At 42.7% G+C, this 21,771-nt stretch overlaps 2 protein-coding genes across 5 annotated transcripts in view; one reads left to right on the top strand and one right to left on the bottom strand.

Annotated features, from left to right (window-relative positions):
- LOC106613316 (protein CASP) overlaps nucleotides 1-13,285 on the bottom strand; it is a 179,852-nt gene extending 166,567 nt beyond the window's left edge. For all 4 annotated transcript variants that reach the window (XM_045724853.1, XM_045724854.1, XM_045724855.1 and 1 more), the window contains exon 1: nucleotides 13,164-13,285. In XM_045724853.1, coding sequence (XP_045580809.1) covers nucleotides 13,164-13,226 — 63 coding nt within the window. In that variant the 5' untranslated portion in view covers nucleotides 13,227-13,285. The remainder of the gene's footprint in view (nucleotides 1-13,163) is intronic.
- Nucleotides 13,286-19,176: 5,891 nt separating this feature from the next.
- LOC106613354 (alpha-(1,3)-fucosyltransferase 4-like) lies at nucleotides 19,177-21,151 on the top strand. The gene has a single exon (XM_014215472.2). It carries the CDS (start codon nucleotides 19,744-19,746, stop codon nucleotides 20,881-20,883), a length of 1,140 nt encoding a protein of 379 aa, XP_014070947.1. The 5' UTR covers nucleotides 19,177-19,743; the 3' UTR covers nucleotides 20,884-21,151.
- Nucleotides 21,152-21,771: the final 620 nt, after the last annotated feature.

Below are 21,771 nucleotides of genomic sequence, written 5' to 3'. Positions count from 1 at the left end.
GTTACAGCTATATTAATACTGACTACTCTACAGTAGACCTGTACCATCAGTTACAGCTATATTAATACTGACTACTCTACAGTAGACCTGTACCATCAGTTACAGCTGTATTAATACTGACTACTCTACAGTAGACCTGTACCATCAGTTAGAGCTATATTAATACTGACTACTCTACAGTAGACCTGTACCATCAGTTACAGCTGTATTAATACTGACTACTCTACAGTAGACCTGTACCATCAGTTACAGCTGTATTAATACTGACTACTCTACAGTAGACCTGTACCATCAGTTACGGCTATATTAATACTGACTACTCTACAGTAGACCTGTACCATCAGTTACAGCTGTATTAATACTGACTACTCTACAGTAGACCTGTACCATCAGTTACAGCTGTATTAATACTGACTACTCTACAGTAGACCTGTACCATCAGTTACAGCTATATTAATACTGACTACTCTACAGTAGACCTGTACCATCAGTTACAGCTGTATTAATACTGACTACTCTACAGTAGACCTGTACCATCAGTTACAGCTGTATTAATACTGACTACTCTACAGTAGACCTGTACCATCAGTTACAGCTATATTAATACTGACTACTCTACAGTAGACCTGTACCATCAGTTACAGCTGTATTAATACTGACTACTCTACAGTAGACCTGTACCATCAGTTACAGCTGTATTAATACTGACTACTCTACAGTAGACCTGTACCATCAGTTACAGCTGTATTAATACTGACTACTCTACAGTAGACCTGTACCATCAGTTACAGCTATATTAATACTGACTACTCTACAGTCTCTACAGTAGACCTGTACCATCAGTTACAGCTATATTAATACTGACTACTCTACAGTAGACCTGTACCATCAGTTACAGCTGTATTAATACTGACTACTCTACAGTAGACCTGTACCATCAGTTACAGCTGTATTAATACTGACTACTCTACAGTAGACCTGTACCATCAGTTACAGCTATATTAATACTGACTACTCTACAGTAGACCTGTACCATCAGTTACAGCTGTATTAATACTGACTACTCTACAGTCTCTACAGTAGACCTGTACCATCAGTTACAGCTGTATTAATACTGACTACTCTACAGTAGACCTGTACCATCAGTTACAGCTGTATTAATACTGACTACTCTACAGTAGACCTGTACCATCAGTTACAGCTGTATTAATACTGACTACTCTACAGTAGACCTGTACCATCAGTTACAGCTGTATTAATACTGACTACTCTACAGTAGACCTGTACCATCAGTTACAGCTGTATTAATACCGACTACTCTACAGTAGACCTGTACCATCAGTTACAGCTATATTAATACTGACTACTCTACAGTAGACCTGTACCATCAGTTACAGCTATATTAATACTGACTACCCTACAGTAGACCTGTACCATCAGTTACAGCTGTATTAATACTGACTACTCTACAGTAGACCTGTACCATCAGTTACAGCTGTATTAATACTGACTACTCTACAGTAGACCTGTACCATCAGTTACAGCTGTATTAATACTGACTACTCTACAGTAGACCTGTACCATCAGTTACAGCTGTATTAATACTCGACTACTCTACAGTAGACCTGTACCATCAGTTACAGCTATATTAATACTGACTACTCTACAGTAGACCTGTACCATCAGTTACAGCTGTATTAATACTGACTACTCTACAGTAGACCTGTACCATCAGTTACAGCTGTATTAATACTGACTACTCTACAGTAGACCTGTACCATCAGTTACAGCTGTATTAATACTGACTACTCTACAGTAGACCTGTACCATCAGTTACAGCTGTATTAATACTGACTACTCTACAGTCTCTACAGTAGACCTGTACCATCAGTTACAGCTGTATTAATACTGACTACTCTACAGTAGACCTGTACCATCAGTTACAGCTGTATTAATACTGACTACTCTACAGTAGACCTGTACCATCAGTTACAGCTATATTAATACTGACTACTCTACAGTAGACCTGTACCATCAGTTACAGCTATATTAATACTGACTACTCTACAGTAGACCTGTACCATCAGTTACAGCTGTATTAATACTGACTACTCTACAGTAGACCTGTACCATCAGTTACAGCTGTATTAATACTGACTACTCTACAGTAGACCTGTACCATCAGTTACAGCTGTATTAATACTGACTACTCTACAGTAGACCTGTACCATCAGTTACAGCTATATTAATACTGACTACTCTACAGTAGACCTGTACCATCAGTTACAGCTGTATTAATACTGACTACTCTACAGTAGACCTGTACCATCAGTTATAGCTGTATTAATACTGACTACTCTACAGTAGACCTGTACCATCAGTTAGAGCTATATTAATACTGACTACTCTACAGTCTCTACAGTAGACCTGTACCATCAGTTACAGCTGTATTAATACTGACTACTCTACAGTAGACCTGTACCATCAGTTACAGCTGTATTAATACTGACTACTCTACAGTAGACCTGTACCATCAGTTACAGCTATATTAATACTGACTACTCTACAGTCTCTACAGTAGACCTGTACCATCAGTTACAGCTGTATTAATACTGACTACTCTACAGTAGACCTGTACCATCAGTTACAGCTGTATTAATACTGACTACTCTACAGTAGACCTGTACCATCAGTTACAGCTGTATTAATACCGACTACTCTACAGTAGACCTGTACCATCAGTTACAGCTATATTAATACTGACTACTCTACAGTAGACCTGTACCATCAGTTACAGCTATATTAATACTGACTACCCTACAGTAGACCTGTACCATCAGTTACAGCTGTATTAATACTGACTACTCTACAGTAGACCTGTACCATCAGTTACAGCTGTATTAATACTGACTACTCTACAGTAGACCTGTACCATCAGTTATAGCTGTATTAATACTGACTACTCTACAGTAGACCTGTACAATCAGTTACAGCTGTATTAATACCGACTACTCTACAGTAGACCTGTACCATCAGTTACAGCTATATTAATACTGACTACTCTACAGTAGACCTGTACCATCAGTTACAGCTATATTAATACTGACTACTCTACAGTAGACCTGTACCATCAGTTACAGCTGTATTAATACTGACTACTCTACAGTAGACCTGTACCATCAGTTACAGCTGTATTAATACTGACTACTCTACAGTAGACCTGTACCATCAGTTACAGCTGTATTAATACTGACTACTCTACAGTCTCTACAGTAGACCGTACCATCAGTTACAGCTGTATTAATACTGACTACTCTACAGTAGACCTGTACCATCAGTTATAGCTGTATTAATACTGACTACTCTACAGTAGACCTGTACCATCAGTTACAGCTATAATAATACTGACTACTCTACAGTAGACCTGTACCATCAGTTACAGCTGTATTAATACTGACTACTCTACAGTAGACCTGTACCATCAGTTACAGCTGTATTAATACTGACTACTCTACAGTAGACCTGTACCATCAGTTAGAGCTATATTAATACTGACTACTCTACAGTAGACCTGTACCATCAGTTACAGCTATATTAATACTGACTACTCTACAGTAGACCTGTACCATCAGTTACAGCTGTATTAATACTGACTACTCTACAGTAGACCTGTACCATCAGTTAGAGCTATATTAATACTGACTACTCTACAGTAGACCTGTACCATCAGTTACAGCTGTATTAATACTGACTACTCTACAGTAGACCTGTACCATCAGTTACAGCTGTATTAATACTGACTACTCTACAGTAGACCTGTACCATCAGTTAAGGCTATATTAATACTGACTACTCTACAGTAGACCTGTACCATCAGTTACAGCTGTATTAATACTGACTACTCTACAGTAGACCTGTACCATCAGTTACAGCTGTATTAATACTGACTACTCTACAGTAGACCTGTACCATCAGTTACAGCTATATTAATACTGACTACTCTACAGTAGACCTGTACCATCAGTTACAGCTGTATTAATACTGACTACTCTACAGTAGACCTGTACCATCAGTTACAGCTGTATTAATACTGACTACTCTACAGTAGACCTGTACCATCAGTTAGAGCTATATTAATACTGACTACTCTACAGTAGACCTGTACCATCAGTTACAGCTGTATTAATACTGACTACTCTACAGTAGACCTGTACCATCAGTTACAGCTGTATTAATACTGACTACTCTACAGTAGACCTGTACCATCAGTTACAGCTGTATTAATACTGACTACTCTACAGTAGACCTGTACCATCAGTTAGAGCTATATTAATACTGACTACTCTACAGTCTCTACAGTAGACCTGTACCATCAGTTACAGCTATATTAATACTGACTACTCTACAGTAGACCTGTACCATCAGTTACAGCTGTATTAATACTGACTACTCTACAGTAGACCTGTACCATCAGTTACAGCTATATTAATACTGACTACTCTACAGTAGACCTGTACCATCAGTTACAGCTATATTAATACTGACTACTCTACAGTAGACCTGTACCATCAGTTACAGCTGTATTAATACTGACTACTCTACAGTCTCTACAGTAGACCTGTACCATCAGTTACAGCTGTATTAATACTGACTACTCTACAGTAGACCTGTACCATCAGTTACAGCTGTATTAATACTGACTACTCTACAGTAGACCTGTACCATCAGTTACAGCTATATTAATACTGACTACCCTACAGTAGACCTGTACCATCAGTTACAGCTGTATTAATACTGACTACTCTACAGTAGACCTGTACCATCAGTTACAGCTGTATTAATACTGACTACTCTACAGTAGACCTGTACCATCAGTTATAGCTGTATTAATACTGACTACTCTACAGTAGACCTGTACCATCAGTTACAGCTGTATTAATACCGACTACTCTACAGTAGACCTGTACCATCAGTTACAGCTATATTAATACTGACTACTCTACAGTAGACCTGTACCATCAGTTACAGCTGTATTAATACTGACTACTCTACAGTAGACCTGTACCATCAGTTACAGCTGTATTAATACTGACTACTCTACAGTAGACCTGTACCATCAGTTACAGCTGTATTAATACTGACTACTCTACAGTAGACCTGTACCATCAGTTATAGCTGTATTAATACTGACTACTCTACAGTCTCTACAGTAGACCTGTACCATCAGTTACAGCTGTATTAATACTGACTACTCTACAGTAGACCTGTACCATCAGTTACAGCTGTATTAATACTGACTACTCTACAGTAGACCTGTACCATCAGTTACAGCTATATTAATACTGACTACTCTACAGTAGACCTGTACCATCAGTTACAGCTATATTAATACTGACTACTCTACAGTAGACCTGTACCATCAGTTACAGCTGTATTAATACTGACTACTCTACAGTAGACCTGTACCATCAGTTACAGCTGTATTAATACTGACTACTCTACAGTAGACCTGTACCATCAGTTACAGCTGTATTAATACTGACTACTCTACAGTAGACCTGTACCATCAGTTACAGCTGTATTAATACTGACTACTCTACAGTAGACCTGTACCATCAGTTACAGCTGTATTAATACTGACTACTCTACAGTAGACCTGTACCATCAGTTACAGCTATATTAATACTGACTACTCTACAGTAGACCTGTACCATCAGTTATAGCTATATTAATACTGACTACTCTACAGTAGACCTGTACCCTCAGTTACAGCTATATTAATACTGACTACTCTACAGTAGACCTGTACCATCAGTTACAGCTATATTAATACTGACTACTCTACAGTAGACCTGTACCATCAGTTACAGCTATATTAATACTGACTACTCTACAGTAGACCTGTACCATCAGTTACAGCTGTATTAATACTGACTACTCTACAGTAGACCTGTACCATCATTTACAGCTGTATTAATACTGACTACTCTACAGTAGACCTGTACCATCAGTTACAGCTGTATTAATACTGACTACTCTACAGTAGACCTGTACCATCAGTTACAGCTGTATTAATACTGACTACTCTACAGTAGACCTGTACCATCAGTTACAGCTGTATTAATACTGACTACTCTACAGTCTCTAAGACCTGTACCATCAGTTATAGCTGTATTAATACTGACTACTCTACAGTAGACCCTGTACCATCAGTTACAGCTATATTAATACTGACTACTCTACAGTAGACCTGTACCATCAGTTACAGCTGTATTAATACTGACTACTCTACAGTAGACCTGTACCATCAGTTACAGCTATATTAATACTGACTACTCTACAGTAGACCTGTACCATCAGTTACAGCTGTATTAATACTGACTACTCTACAGTAGACCTGTACCATCAGTTACAGCTGTATTAATACTGACTACTCTACAGTAGACCTGTACCATCAGTTACAGCTATATTAATACTGACTACTCTACAGTAGACCTGTACCATCAGTTACAGCTGTATTAATACTGACTACTCTACAGTAGACCTGTACCATCAGTTACAGCTGTATTAATACTGACTACTCTACAGTAGACCTGTACCATCAGTTACAGCTGTATTAATACTGACTACTCTACAGTCCACAGACCTGTACCATCAGTTACAGCTGTATTAATACTGACTACTCTACAGTAGACCTGTACCATCAGTTACAGCTGTATTAATACTGACTACTCTACAGTAGACCTGTACCATCAGTTACAGCTGTATTAATACTGACTACTCTACAGTAGACCTGTACCATCAGTTACAGCTGTATTAATACTGACTACTCTACAGTAGACCTGTACCATCAGTTACAGCTGTATTAATACTGACTACTCTACAGTCTCTACAGTAGACCTGTACCATCAGTTACAGCTATATTAATACTGACTACTCTACAGTAGACCTGTACCATCAGTTACAGCTGTATTAATACTGACTACTCTACAGTAGACCTGTACCATCAGTTACAGCTGTATTAATACTGACTTGGAGGCTGGGCCTGTACCTGAATCAGAATTGAGTTTGGTTCAGATTTCAATGAACCCTCATTTATTTTGTATTTAACCTTTAACTAGGAAGGCCGGTTTTGAAAAAAAATATTATTTACAATGATGGCCTACCCCGTCCAAACCCTAACAATGCTGGGCCAAATGTGCGCTGGCCTACGTGGGCCGGTTGTGATACAGCCTGGAATCGTACCAGGGTGTCTGTAGTGACGCCTCTAGCACTGAGATGCAGTGCCTTAGACCGCTGCGCCCCTCAGGAGCCCTACTGTACAGACTAACTACACTACATGGTCAAAAGTATGTGGACACCTGCTTGTGGAATATCGCTTTCCAAAATCATGGGCATTAACATGGATCTGGTCCGCCCATTGCTGCTATAACAACCTCCACACTTCTGGGAAGGCTTTCCACTAGATGTTGCGACATTGCTGCGGGGGACTTGCTGTGGGGGACTTGCTGCGGGGGACTTGGTTCCATTTAGCCACAAGAGCATTAGTGAGGTCAGGCACTGATTTTGGGCGATTAGGCCTAGCTCGCAGTCGGCGTTCCAATTCATCCCAAAGGCTTTCGATGGGGTTGAGATCAGGGCTCAGTGCATGCCAGTCAAGTTCTTCCACACCGATCTCAACAAACCATTTCTGTGTGGACATCGCTTTGTGCACGGGGGCGTTGTCATGCTGAAACAGGAAATGGCCTTCCCCAAACTGTTGATACAAAGTTGGAAGCACAGAATCATCTAGAATATCATTGTATGCTGTAGCGTTTAGAGTTTCCCTTCACATAAATTTGACGAACTTGACTTGTTGGTAAGGTGGCATCCTATGACGGTGCCACATTGAAAGTCACTGAGCTCTTCAATAAGGCCATTCTACTGAAAATCTTTGTCTATTGAGATTGCATGGCTTTGTGCTCGATGTCAGCAACAGGTGTCTGACATCGAAATAGCTGAATCCACATACTTTTGACCACGTAGTGTATGAATTAGGCACATTTTACGAGTTGGACACTTTTAAGAAGGTAAAAAGAATCAATGCATGTTGAGTCTATTTGAGAGGTCACCCCTGTCTGACTCTGAGGCATCTCAGGAATAAAAGCCTCGTAAAGAAAACTCAACTGGAGCTGTACTGGACTGTTATTAAGGGCGTTAAAACCTTCTCCGTCCGTATTCATCGTCACCCTCTATTTTCCAGTGAGATCTCGCTAAAAGAAATGCAGGCGTAGTAATAACACTGTCATTTAGAGTCTAAACCTGGGAAAGAAAGAAACTCTAACAGCTCAAAGCTCTCTCTAACCCTAACCTGGGGAGCTAGAGAAACTAACTAACAGCTCAAAGCTCTCTCTAACCCTAACCTGGGAAGCTATAGACTAACTAACAGCTCAAAGCTCTCTCTAACCCTAACCTGGGGAGCTAGAGACTAACTAACAGCTCAAAGCTCTCTCTAACCCTAACCTGGGGAGCTAGAGAGACTAACTAACAGCTCAAAGCTCTCTCTAACCCTAACCTGGGGAGCTAGAGAAACTAACTAACAGCTCAAAGCTCTCTCTAACCCTAACCTGGGGAGCTAGAGAGACTAACTAACAGCTCAAAGCTCTCTCTAACCCTAACCTGGGGAGCTAGAGAGACTAACTAACAGCTCAAAGCTCTCTCTAACCCTAACCTGGGGAGCTAGAGAAACTAACTAACAGCTCAAAGCTCTCTCTAACCCTAACCTGGGGAGCTAGAGAAACTAACTAACAGCTCAAAGCTCTCTCTAACCCTAACCTGGGGAGCTAGAGAAACTAACTAACAGCTCAAAGCTCTCTCTAACCCTAACCTGGGGAGCTAGAGACTAACTAACAGCTCAAAGCTCTCTCTAACCCTAACCTGGGGAGCTAGAGAGACTAACTAACAGCTCAAAGCTCTCTCTAACCCTAACCTGGGGAGCTAGAGAGACTAACTAACAGCTCAAAGCTCTCTCTAACCCTAACCTGGGGAGCTAGAGAAACTAACTAACAGCTCAAAGCTCTCTCTAACCCTAACCTGGGGAGCTATAGACTAACTAACAGCTCAAAGCTCTCTCTAACCCTAACCTGGGGAGCTAGAGACTAACTAACAGCTCAAAGCTCTCTCTAACCCTAACCTGGGGAGCTAGAGAAACTAACTAACAGCTCAAAGCTCTCTCTAACCCTAACCTGGGGAGCTAGAGAGACTAACTAACAGCTCAAAGCTCTCTCTAACCCTAACCTGGGGAGCTAGAGAGACTAACTAACAGCTCAAAGCTCTCTCTAACCCTAACCTGGGGAGCTAGAGACTAACTAACAGCTCAAAGCTCTCTCTAACCCTAACCTGGGGAGCTAGAGACTAACTAACAGCTCAAAGCTCTCTCTAACCCTAACCTGGGGAGCTAGAGAAACTAACTAACAGCTCAAAGCTCTCTCTAACCCTAACCTGGGGAGCTAGAGATACTAACTAACAGCTCAAAGCTCTCTCTAACCCTAACCTGGGGAGCTAGAGACTAACTAACAGCTCAAAGCTCTCTCTAACCCTAACCTGGGGAGCTAGAGAGACTAACTAACAGCTCAAAGCTCTCTCTAACCCTAACCTGGGGAGCTAGAGAGACTAACTAACAGCTCAAAGCTCTCTCTAACCCTAACCTGGGGAGCTATAGACTAACTAACAGCTCAAAGCTCTCTCTAACCCTAACCTGGGGAGCTAGAGAGACTAACTAACAGCTCAAAGCTCTCTCTAACCCTAACCTGGGGAGCTAGAGAGACTAACTAACAGCTCAAAGCTCTCTCTAACCCTAACCTGGGGAGCTATAGACTAACTAACAGCTCAAAGCTCTCTCTAACCCTAACCTGGGGAGCTAGAGAGACTAACTAACAGCTCAAAGCTCTCTCTAACCCTAACCTGGGGAGCTATAGACTAACTAACAGCTCAAAGCTCTCTCTAACCCTAACCTGGGGAGCTATAGACTAACTAACAGCTCAAAGCTCTCTCTAACCCTAACCTGGGGAGCTAGAGAGACTAACTAACAGCTCAAAGCTCTCTCTAACCCTAACCTGGGGAGCTATAGACTAACTAACAGCTCAAAGCTCTCTCTAACCCTAACCTGGGGAGGTAGAGATACTAACTAACAGCTCAAAGCTCTCTCTTACCCTAACCTGGGGAGCTATAGACTAACTAACAGCTCAAAGCTCTCTCTAACCCTAACCTGGGGAGCTATAGACTAACTAACAGCTCAAAGCTCTCTCTAACCCTAACCTGGGGAGCTAGAGAGACTAACTAACAGCTCAAAGCTCTCTCTAACCCTAACCTGGGGAGCTAGAGAGACTAACTAACAGCTCAAAGCTCTCTCTAACCCTAACCTGGGGAGGTAGAGAGACTAACTAACAGCTCAAAGCAGTCTTTGTCCAGTATCTGTTTCTCATTGAGGGAATAAAAAAAGTCACAGATCAAATGGGGTTTTAATGTCTATGAACAGGCAGGCTGCTATTTAAGCCCTGCATAAACGCATCAACTACTGATGTCTGTTCGGTTGTGCTGCTGTTACAGAATGTATGACAAAACACACCTAATGTAATGCAGCAGCATACAGGAGAGTCTGTCAGTTGGAGAATTTTGTATTTAAAAAAAAAATCCGAAACAGCTTTTTTTCCTGCATTCTAGAGCCATAACCATCATGCAATGTCAAAATATGTCTCTTTTTACGTACATTTACATTTTAGTCATTTAGCAGACGCTCTTATCCAGAGTGGATGCATACATTTCATACATTTCATTTAATGCATTTTTTGTACTGTATTTTTAAGCGTACTTCTTCAGCCGTCTATTCTTCTGACGGCTGGTTCTTTTACATCTTAAAGAAACAAAATATGATTATCTGAATCTCTGCTAAAATCTGGGTAAAAGATTTAAAGGAATATGAGTCTTATTCAGTACATTTAGTTATTGCTTGCTTTTGTAGTCTACCAACCTAAAGTCTGCCACCTAAGATACTTAGACAAGATGGCTGCTATAACTTGACTGATAGCCTGATTTGGCTTCTTGGTAACATAGTGGGAGTTGGGAATCTAACTAGGCTAGCTAAAGCCAACTTCATAAAATTTCTAGGCGTCTAATAGTAATAACATTATTAAACAGGACAAATGTGAGGGGGGGCAGGTGCCCATGTGCCCCCTATGGGCATGACGCCTCTGGCAGAATCCACCACTATAAGCACCAGCTTCTGGTCAGACAGGGAGCGAGGCAACTGCAAAGTTTGCAAACAACTGACAAGCCTGAGTACGTACGGGACGGGACCGACAGACGGACGGACGGGACGGGACGGGACAGGACGGGACAGACAGAGAGTTCTGAGAGCACACAGCTCCGGCTGGTTCCCATCATCCAGACAGGCCTACTGGCCTCTACTCCGCAGCTCTGAATCCCAGATTCACTGTCCCGACTAACAACATCTGATGGGCCTTTGCCATGATTACTCAGGGCCTTATCACAAACTTATGCGATGCATATTTCATGTCCTGGCTGTGCAGTGCACTGCGCTGGCAGTCAATGTATGAAAAAACTGATCCTAGACAAAATGTAGACACTCCACTTCAAAGAGGGGGGAAAAAAGGAGGAGAGGGGGGTGCACATTACAAAAAGAATTTCATCTGTAGATGAATCACAGGCAACACCAGAATGGATCAAATCCATTTTGATAAATGAAGATGAGCCTTGATTATAGATCATGAGTGAAGCATAGTCGCATATGGCCAAGCACAGATTTAGACTACAGCCCTTATTGAACGTGATAAGTATATGTCTCACCCATTTTTTCCCCCCCTACTATAAAATCGGCTGTTTTTCCCCCCTCCCAACATTGTACATTTCCACCTAAAACCAAATTCAGAACCTACCTGACTAAAAAAAAAGAATGAAACGTTATGCCACATATATAACGTAGATTGCTAGTAAGTAGGCCAAAATGTGCCACTTGTCTGGCATACAAATACAATTTCCTACACTAATGTTTTCGTGTTCGTTAAAAATGTAATATAATACAAGATGAGAAGAGCGCTCAAAGGGTTTAGCCAGCTGCCAGCTGCTGCCTGGGTGGAAGTGCTGTTACCACGCACGCTTCAACAACAACACAAGCTATCTTTAGCTGTTAACTAACCTAACTAAACTAGTTGTTTTGATATCAAATCAAATCAGTCACATACACATGGTTAGCAGATGTTATTGCGAGTGTAGTGAAATGCTTGTGTTTCTAGTTCCTGACAGTGCAGTAATATCTAACAAGTCATCTAACAATTTCACAACAACTACCTCATACACACAAATCTAAGTAAAGGAATAAGAATATATACATATATGCAATAAATATATGACCGAGCGGCATATGCAAGACGAAATAGATGGTATAAAATACAGTGTATACATGAGATAAGTAATGCAAGATGTAAACGTTATTAAAGTGACTAGTGATCCATTTATTAAAAGTGGCCAGTGATTTATAGTCTGTATGTAGGCATCAGCCTCTCTGTGTTAGTGATGACTGTTTTAACATGTTCATCACTAAAAATACACCGAATGTGTTCAAATCTATCGGGCTACAAAGTTAGTGTGAAACTGAAACGTGTCGACGCGTCTGTGTGATCTGACAGCCGGAGAGGTCATCACGGATCACAGCGTTATTCTCTTCCACGCACTTAATAATGGCCTTTTTCTCCAAAACAGCCAACAAACACAAGCTACAGACCAAGCTGACAATACCAAACCAGCTAGCTGGCTGGCTAGCTACTTCATGCTAAAAAGAAAAGTTGACCAGGAGACATGCGTGTATTTCTGGGGGATATGATGGTCTGCTCGGGACTCAGCATGGTGGTTTCATGCGGTAACGGCGTTACCCCGCACCGTCACCAGGGCGACAGCGGATCGATGGCAATTCAACAAAGAGGATCAATTTCCGATCAGCGACAAAACCACTTTCATCAATAGGAGAAGAGCTCTGTCTCTCTACAAACGGACCCAAATACCGACAGAAAAGCCATTCGAACCCAAAACATATCGTCCATTGCACCGAACTCAGCAACACAATATCGAAATGGTACAAAACAACTGAAATGAGGAGAATGGAAACTGACCTGCAGTAGTTGTAAATCAAAGCGCTTCCAATATTGAAACATTGATCCCGCATTGGCCGCCATCTTGAGGCATATTGAGACGGAATGAGAAGCTGACAGAGAGAGTCAGGGTTGGAGTTCAGGGGAACACAGAAATCACGGAGCGGAGCTGTTATTGAACGGGAACCTACTGTTTTCAACACTGCCATGTAAAGCGGGTGCTGGCAGTTTTCTAGATGGTAAAATATGGACTGGATCTTCTAAATGGCCCGTGAACTGACGCTCTTAGTATATTGTTTGGTTTTCACAAAGAAAACACATGCTTACACGTCTTACTTACATGCATCATTGGTTTTATATATTTTAAATGACAACTTTTAACCATTTATCCAAAGATTTTTTTACGATTGTCATAACTTTTCTTTAGGCTGTGCGTATCATTACAATTAGTAATAGCAGTACACACATGCACACACCAAATTATGATCCATTGGCAGTCGTAATCATTCAGACTGTAAGCATTGCATTGTTGACTTAAAAGTCTAGTGTAGTCCACTATCCCCCTTCTACCTTCTATTCGGTAGCTTTTGAGTTTCATCTTGCCTTGTGACATCACCAGGCGGTAAATTGGTTAATAGACCAGTAACAAAGGGAGATAAAACTCTCTGCCAATAACAGCTAGTTTTCAGTCTCCCACTCGGACCACTCCCAGACATTCCTAACAAAATTATTGCAGTGAGAAATATGGTGCTTTCAATACAACTGCAAACTCTAGGTCAAATCATGATGCCAGTGATCCTCTAGTTGGAAAGTCTGAGATCTAGAAAGATTCCAGAGTTTCCAACTTGGAAACACGATTTAGATAAAAATAGCAACAACAAAAAAACGATGTATGTTTCTTTTTGACCATTTGAATGTACAACTATTACAGTAAGGTACTTAATTGTTAACCAGAAATTATTTGATATTGCGATAAAAACAGCTGCATTGGGCCTTTAAAGTGTTGCATTTTTTTGTATTTTATTTACTTTTTATCAACCAGAGCCCTGATTGCATTTTCCAATTTAGTTATTTGTGTTTAATCCACCCGACTGACTGCCCTTTAGGCTAATGAGGCTTTTAATGGCCTCTTTGTGAGCCTGGCTTTTAGGCTGTCAAATTACAGTTCATAGCTTTTTTGTATTCTAATCATAGACATTTTATAATTTCACAGCCAAGATATAGTGCCCCTTCAATTACATTTGGAGCTGGGTTTTTTAAAAATGTAATAATTACTTCACTTCATCATTGATGACACGGTTAAAGCTATTTTGAACAGTTTGTTTATATTCTAAGTGAGGGCGTTCAGGGCTGATAAGTACTTTCATACTTGACTTATTAAGGCCATAATTCAGGGAGAAGAGCTCTTCCTCATGTTGTTCTGTCTGTTGACTTAGACTTGTCCTAGGTAGGGTAAGATGCTCCCCAATCCAACCAGAAAGACTGGTTTGAGAGAACACCTACAGGCTTATGAATTTTTGTTGTTATTCTTGACTTCCCTCAAAGGAGTCACAGGAATGGGGAACTTGGTTGTTTGTGTAGTGAGGTCAGATGATACGAAGAATATTGCTTTTTTTTTTTTTTAGCTTTCGGATGTGCGTGATCTGCTGATGCGTCATTTAGAATTGTACTTTTAGCAAGCAGTTTATGTACATCTGATCTGAATTCCAAGGCTGCAAGGGGCCATCAATCATATCTCCTTTCCAGAGTGTGCTGTTAAAACAAACAGATATTCTGGCTCTCACCCACAACCTCTCGCCGCTGTCTCACTTTCTCTCCTCATTAACTAAGCCTGTGAGGGTGGATGCTCTTAGCAGGCCCGGCCGTGGTTGTGGGGGAGAGGCAGACATGGATGTGTGGCCCTGGGGGGGGGTCTGAGGTTGAGCTCCCCACTACATTTGCATTTTAGTAATTTAGCAGACACTCTTATCCAGAGCGACTTACAGGAGAAATTATGGTTAAGTACCTAGTCGGCTCAGGGATTCGAACCAGCAACCTTTCAGTTACTGGCCCAACGCTCTTAACTGTTAGGCTATGTGCCGCCCCCACCAATCACGTCAGACAGCTAGGGAAGACTGGACAAGATCATCATCACCCGGCGGCGGAGTGAATCGCCGGAATGGCACTTTCACATGACCTTTGACCCCAGGGGTCACCTCTGATGTCAAGATCAAGATCAGGGGTCAGCGAGGGCCTCAGTGACCAGCGCACTCTCAGAGCCCCCTCTGCATTCTCTCTCTCTCTCTCTCTCTCTCTCTGTCTGTCTGGGTCCTCCCTGGAAAGAATTGAGACATTCCATCCCCTGGGAGAGAGGGAGAAAAAAGAGAACAGAATAGAAAGAGAAAATCGATAAAGATGAGTTAAGAGCCTGGGGCCTATCCTGAGGAGTGTGTATTATCACAGGGAGAAAAAGGCCTAAACACACACACACACACACACACACACACACACACACACACACACACACACACACACACACACACACACACACACACACACACACACACACACACACACACGAACTGACAAACAAACACATTGACATGATATGTCCTCTTATCTTCATCTGTTGGACAGGCAGACGAGCAGAAATAAACAAGAGCACAGCAGAGAGCTGGACTCAGTCTCCTGTAATATACTGCATCTCTACTGGTAGTGTCTAGTTGATTAGTCTCCTGTAATATACTGCATCTCTACTGGTAGTGTCTAGTTGATTAGTCTCCTGTAATATACTGCATCTCTACTGGTAGTGTCTAGTTGATTAGTCTCCTGTAATATACTGCATCTCTACTGGTAGTGTCTAGTTGATTAGTCTTCTGTCGATACTTCAATGGATTATTGACTGTACCAGCACTAACCAATCAGATTTATCTTTGCAGGAAACCAGTTTATCTTCACTCCAACATGGTGTTCAGTCAGTGTTCTAAATCGTTTCATGCAAAACTCTTCCTTGTATGTGTGAAGAAAAAAGAATGGTCTGGAAATAGAACTGTTCACATGAATGAATAGTTAAATAATGCAGAGAGAGGGAGTACAAGGCTCCTTATGGGACATGGGAAGTACAGCTGACTGGGCTGTTAGCTGTCTCTCTCTCAGAGTGGGGGGAGGCGGGGGGGGAAACGTAGGGACTAGATGTCGGGAATGGATTGGGGAGTCCACTGGAGACATTCTGCATCTGGCGGCTTCTTCCTCTCATTGTCACACAACGGGACAGAACAGTGAGACTGTCTGTACAGTCTGTACATCCTGGCAGGTCTATAGAGAGAGTTAGTCTCGCTGGTTAGGTTGTTTTTCTACCACAGACCTCTACAAGAACACAAAGCTCACATCTCAAATCTCACACCGTTTTCAATCTCTCTCTGCGTCTTCTCTGGCCTTTCATTTATTCATTCATTTAAATAAAACATGGCTTCTCTGGAGGCCAGACAATTTTAAGAAGACTGAAGTGCATTATGAGTGGGCCTATGCCTTATAAAACAAGCACCCGGATAAGAGCCTTGAGACATTTGATTGGTTTTAATATGAAGACACTTTTATTCACCTTGATGTGTGTTATATGTGTTCTGTTTGAGTCTCCTGTTCCTAAATTCCTCTGAAATACCAAAAGCAATTGATGAGGCCCAGAAGTAAACGACAGCAATACTGGGCGAATAGAGCCCCCTGGTGGACTGTATGGAAAATTAGCGTCGCAAGAGGAAAGTAGCCTGTCTACTCTTGCCAAAACATGCAAACTTCAGGCCATCGTGCGCATGTTGATTTCTCCCCACGCTGCAAACTTCCCTATCAGTCCGCTAATACAGGAGTAGTAAAGGCTTAGTGCACTCCTTTTGTGAGAGAAAAACAATGTTTTCCGTGCTGCAGAGGGCAATATCGATCAGCTAATACAAGTAAGGCCGGACTGCTCATTAGGCAGCCGCCTATGGCGCAGATTGAAGAGGGTGGCATTTTCTGAGCTAAACTGACCAAGACAGCACATAAAACCTCGTAATTCTGCCCTTAAAACAATGACAATTTCTCTCAACCAGTGTCATATGTTTTTTTTTAAGCTGTGCCTACTTTGTCAAAGGCAGGGGCGCAAAATATTTCGCTTGTCCATTCCCAGCGGCCTCTCCGGGTGCTGTTGGAGAGACGCATTGCTACTGTCCTCTACCAACGTTCCGTCAAGAAGATAACCTAACAGAAATCAGGTATCAGATTTAGGAAATGGTAGAAAGAGTGTGTGTCCTTTTCTGTAGCCTACAGGCTGGATGAGACGGACACTTTTTACATCATGCAGGTTTCTCAGATCAAAAAGACTAATCTAAATGGCGCAATATCAAAAAAAAAAAACAAGCTGTCATGTTAACAAATAACATATCCTAAAAACAGGACAGGTCAAAATAAAATGGACAATATGGAATGGACAATCACAGCTGTTGTCCAGGAGTTTCACCCCATTGTTATGATCAGTGGTTTCACGTTTGTATCCAACATCTTTTGACAAGGTGATCATAGCGAAAAAGAAAATACTTCTGCATTTCCCACTGTGTAAACACATTGCAAATAGGCATTCATAAAATTCCATTGCGGGCCGACATGGTAGGCTATACCACAGTAAGCACGAGCCAAAGTCTTTTGAAGATCTATTTGTTATTTTGTCCGGAAGTCGTTGTTTTGTGTTTTACAAACGGTAGGCTTACCACATAGATGGGTATTCATACAATTCAATTTCAGACAACACTGTAGGCTACACCTCTGTGAGCACAGACCAACGCCGACGCCTTTTGGATGTCTCATTTTGGTGCAGTTCCTGACCGGCCTTGATTTCCACATACACGGACGTTGGTTTTTGGTCCGGTCCGGACCAAATCTGAAACAGTTGGTTCAGATTTTGTCCGGTTGATTTGGCCCAAACATAGACATCTATAAATTACTTATTTTCAACTTTCATTCAGAACCGAAAATGAACCTGATTTCAACTTCCGGAAAATATTGTAACAACCGTTTGAGCATGCTTTTGCGGCACAGTCGATAGCGCGCTGGACTTCGGGCTAGAAGGTCGAGGGTTCGCGACCTGCTCCCTGCTGTTACATTACAATATGTATTTTTCAATGTCCTGAAAAATATGTATTTTAAACTTACAGAAAATAACTTTTCATCTTTCATTCAGAACCTAACTTCAACGCCTGGAAAATACGTTTTTTAGACATCTTTTCAACTTAATTTAGCTTACTGAGACTTCTAGTTTTGCAGGGGTGGCAATAGTTTTGTTTCTCCTAGGGCAGCAATAATGGCCAGGACCAGCCATGAATACAGGAGTAGTAAAGGTCCTGCTTTTGTGAAGATTATTTCATTTAGTATTTTTTTAAATTCAGATTTTTCAGGGGGTGCTGCAGCACCCTACAGCACCCCTACTTTCCGCATATATGCTTGGGTTTGTGTTCAACTAAATCTTGTGCCCTATACTTGTCTGTCAAATGCATGTAAACAACTAACTACTATCCATAGCTTGCCCATGCCATAGCAACCATTGATTTCAGAGGTTTCAAAAGAACAGAAAGGAACGATATAAACCGTTGATTTTTTGTTGTTGTACCGAACCAGTTCAGAACTTTATTTTGCTAGTCGGGAACAGTGGAATGGAATGAAAAAAATGTGTTTCTTTTCAGAACGAAGTGACTGGAAAATAACCCCTGGTCCAAGCACAGTATAGGCATTTTTTTCTCCTAAATGATGTCTATCTATGTTGTTCACTCTGAAACGTACGGCTTCACTTTGCCTGAGCCTGTGCCTCCCTGTTCTATGGATTTTACCAAGAGGTCTGGATTTTAACCATGGTTGTTGGTCCAAGCAGTACCTCTGGGCTACATAGCAGTCCTCGCTCTGCAGGGCAGCATGTTTACTCTCGCTGTCCTGAAAGAGCCTCTCAGGGCTACAAAGACCCCATTCACCGGTAACAGGAAGTCGCATGCTGCCTGCCACGTCAAGTATTTTGCGCAGAACGGTGTATCCGTTTGCTCATGCATTCACCAACAACACGGCTCAGGTAAAACTAGTCTACACATTATCCAGTGGCAGAGATCCTTATCTCTCCTGACAGAGCAGAGACAAAGGAACTTGATGTTTACCTGAGAATGGGCCGACTGGTTTTTCTCACAGCCAAGGGATAAAGAAGGAGGACCGTAACTTTTCTCCTTGGAATCCCAGGTGAAAGACATCTGTTATTCTGAGTTCTAGACTACACCAGGTGAATGGAGAGATCAGTTATTCTGAGTTCTAGACTACACCAGGTGAATGGAAAGATCAGTTATTCTGAGTTCTAGACTACACCAGGTGAATGGAGAGAACAGTTATTCTGAGTTCTAGACTACACCAGGTGAATGGAGAGATCAGTTATTCTGAGTTCTAGACTACACCAGGTGAGTGGAGAGATCAGTTATTTTGAGTTCTAGACTACACCAGGTGAATGGAGAGGAGAATGTTACAGGGAAGTGGACATTACATTTGTAGAACTTCTGGAGTTAATGGAAGAGGGTGCTGGATGACTAACTGGAAATAAGGCCTGGAAGTTTGACTGGATTTCATGGAGATAACTCAGTGGCTTACTCAGTGGGTAACAGGGGGTAGTTCTACCTCTCCCAGAGCTGCTAAGCGCCCCGGTCTGCGCCGAAGCAAAACACGTAGAGTGACTGTTCTGAGAACGTCATGTTTCGTTGCTCTCGGCGGTGCGCTCTTTTTCCTCCTTGGAGTGTGTTTGCTCAATCTCCCGGACCCGCGACAGCAACCCTTCCCTCTGGCTGAAGGTGAACCCAGAGATGTCACCCTTCTTCTGTGGACTCACCCCTTCGGCCATTACCGTAGACTGCCGGACTGTGAGGCGCGCTTTGGAATCCGTGGGTGCGTACTGACCGACGACCGACGCATGTACCCTGGGGCCGACGCCATCATCATGCACCACCGTGAGATAACGACCAACACCACGGCACTCCCGTCCGACCCACGACCCCGTGGCCAGAAATGGATTTGGATGAATTTTGAGTCCCCGTCTCACACTCGTGGCCTGTGGCGGTTTGAGGGCGTGTTCAATCTCACCATGACCTACCGTGCAGATTCAGACATATTCCTCCCTTACGGCTACCTGGTTCCCCGCTTTCGCCCTCACGCCAACGCCGCCCCACACACACACCCCAGACGGCCCCACCTACTGGCCTGGGTCATCAGTAACTGGTCGGAGTCGCAGGCCCGCGTGGCGTATTACCGTCGGCTGGTTAACTACGTTGGCGTGGATGTGTTGGGGCGTGCAGGTGTGCCACTGCCAGAGGACAGCACTGTTGTGCGCACAGTGAGGCGCTACCTGTTTTATCTGGCGTTGGAGAACTCACAGCACACCGACTACATCACCGAGAAGCTCTGGAACTCCTTACTGGCCGGGGCCGTTCCTGTAGTTCTCGGGCCGCCGCGGGAAAACTACGAACGCTTCCTCCCCCCTGAGGCCTTTATCCATGTGGACGACTTCCCTTCTCCCCGCCTGCTCGCCCAATACCTGTTGCTGCTACGCCGGAGCCCCGCCCTCCTGCAGAGACACCTGGCCTGGAGGAGGAGCTACAGCGTGCACCTGACTGCCTTCTGGGCGGAGCATTACTGCACAGCGTGTCGCGCCGTGCGGAATCACAGACTCCGGACTAACACCATCCCCAACCTTCAGCGCTGGTTTGAGTCCTGACCTATGACTGCTTTCTGACCTTCCGATATGTGAACATGATTGGTCAGATATCTAGCCCACGACCCATTCTGTAGCAGGGACTCCATAGGAACTGTCTTTAACACCATTTAGCAAACAGTGGATCGTGGGAATGAACGTTTTGTAGCATCATTGAACTGTGATTCACTGTTACTCATTTGTATTAGTCAGGGTTCAGTAATGTTATGAAGTGAGTTGTGTCAGACTGTATAAGAAACATAGACATTGCCCTCATCAGTGTATGTGTGTGTGTGTGTGTGTGTGTGTGTGTGTGTGTGTGTGTGTGTGTGTGTGTGTGTGTGTGTGTGTGTGTGTGTGTGTGTGTGTGTGTGTGTGTGTGTGTGTGTGTGTGTGTGTGTGTGTGTGTGTGTGTGTGTGTGTGTGTGTGTGTGGGTTGGGTTAAGCTAACCCCCCCCCCCAGCTAACCCTCATTGCCATGCTAACCCCAGTATCCTTGAAAAAGTTTTTTCACTACATGTGACAATTCTAATGTATACAATTGCAATAAATGAAACTTGAACTTGACTTGCCCGAAGCAAGTTTTGTCTCTGAACTAGTCGCTCTTATATAACTCCAGGCATAATGGTGGTGGTACCTTGTCTTCAAACACAGGCCTGTAGTTGATTAAGGCTGGCTCCTGAACCCTGCTGTGTCCCGTGGTCTGGACTGTGTAACACTGGCTCTGTTGATCCCCTCTGTCTGATGAGTCTCCTTTATCATCTGTCTTTATGTTTCTGAAGGAGGCTAGGAAGAGTCTGAAGGAGCCTAGGAAGAGTCTGAAGGAGGCTAGGAAGAGTCTGAAGGAGGCTAGAAAGAGTCTGAAGGAGGCTAGGAAGAGTCTGAAGGAGGCTAGGAAGAGTCTGAAGGAGG

This window comes from Salmo salar, chromosome ssa09, assembly GCF_905237065.1.
Source record: "Salmo salar chromosome ssa09, Ssal_v3.1, whole genome shotgun sequence".
In the NCBI taxonomy this organism is placed as follows: Eukaryota; Metazoa; Chordata; class Actinopteri; order Salmoniformes; family Salmonidae; genus Salmo; species Salmo salar.
Note: the sequence above shows the minus strand (reverse complement) of the source record. Positions and strands in the feature narration are given on the sequence as shown.

Excerpts from the sequence above, each read along its gene's own strand:
- LOC106613354 (XM_014215472.2), top strand. The coding sequence starts at position 19,744 with ATGGAGATAACTCAGTGGCTTACTCAGTGGGTAACAGGGGGTAGTTCT.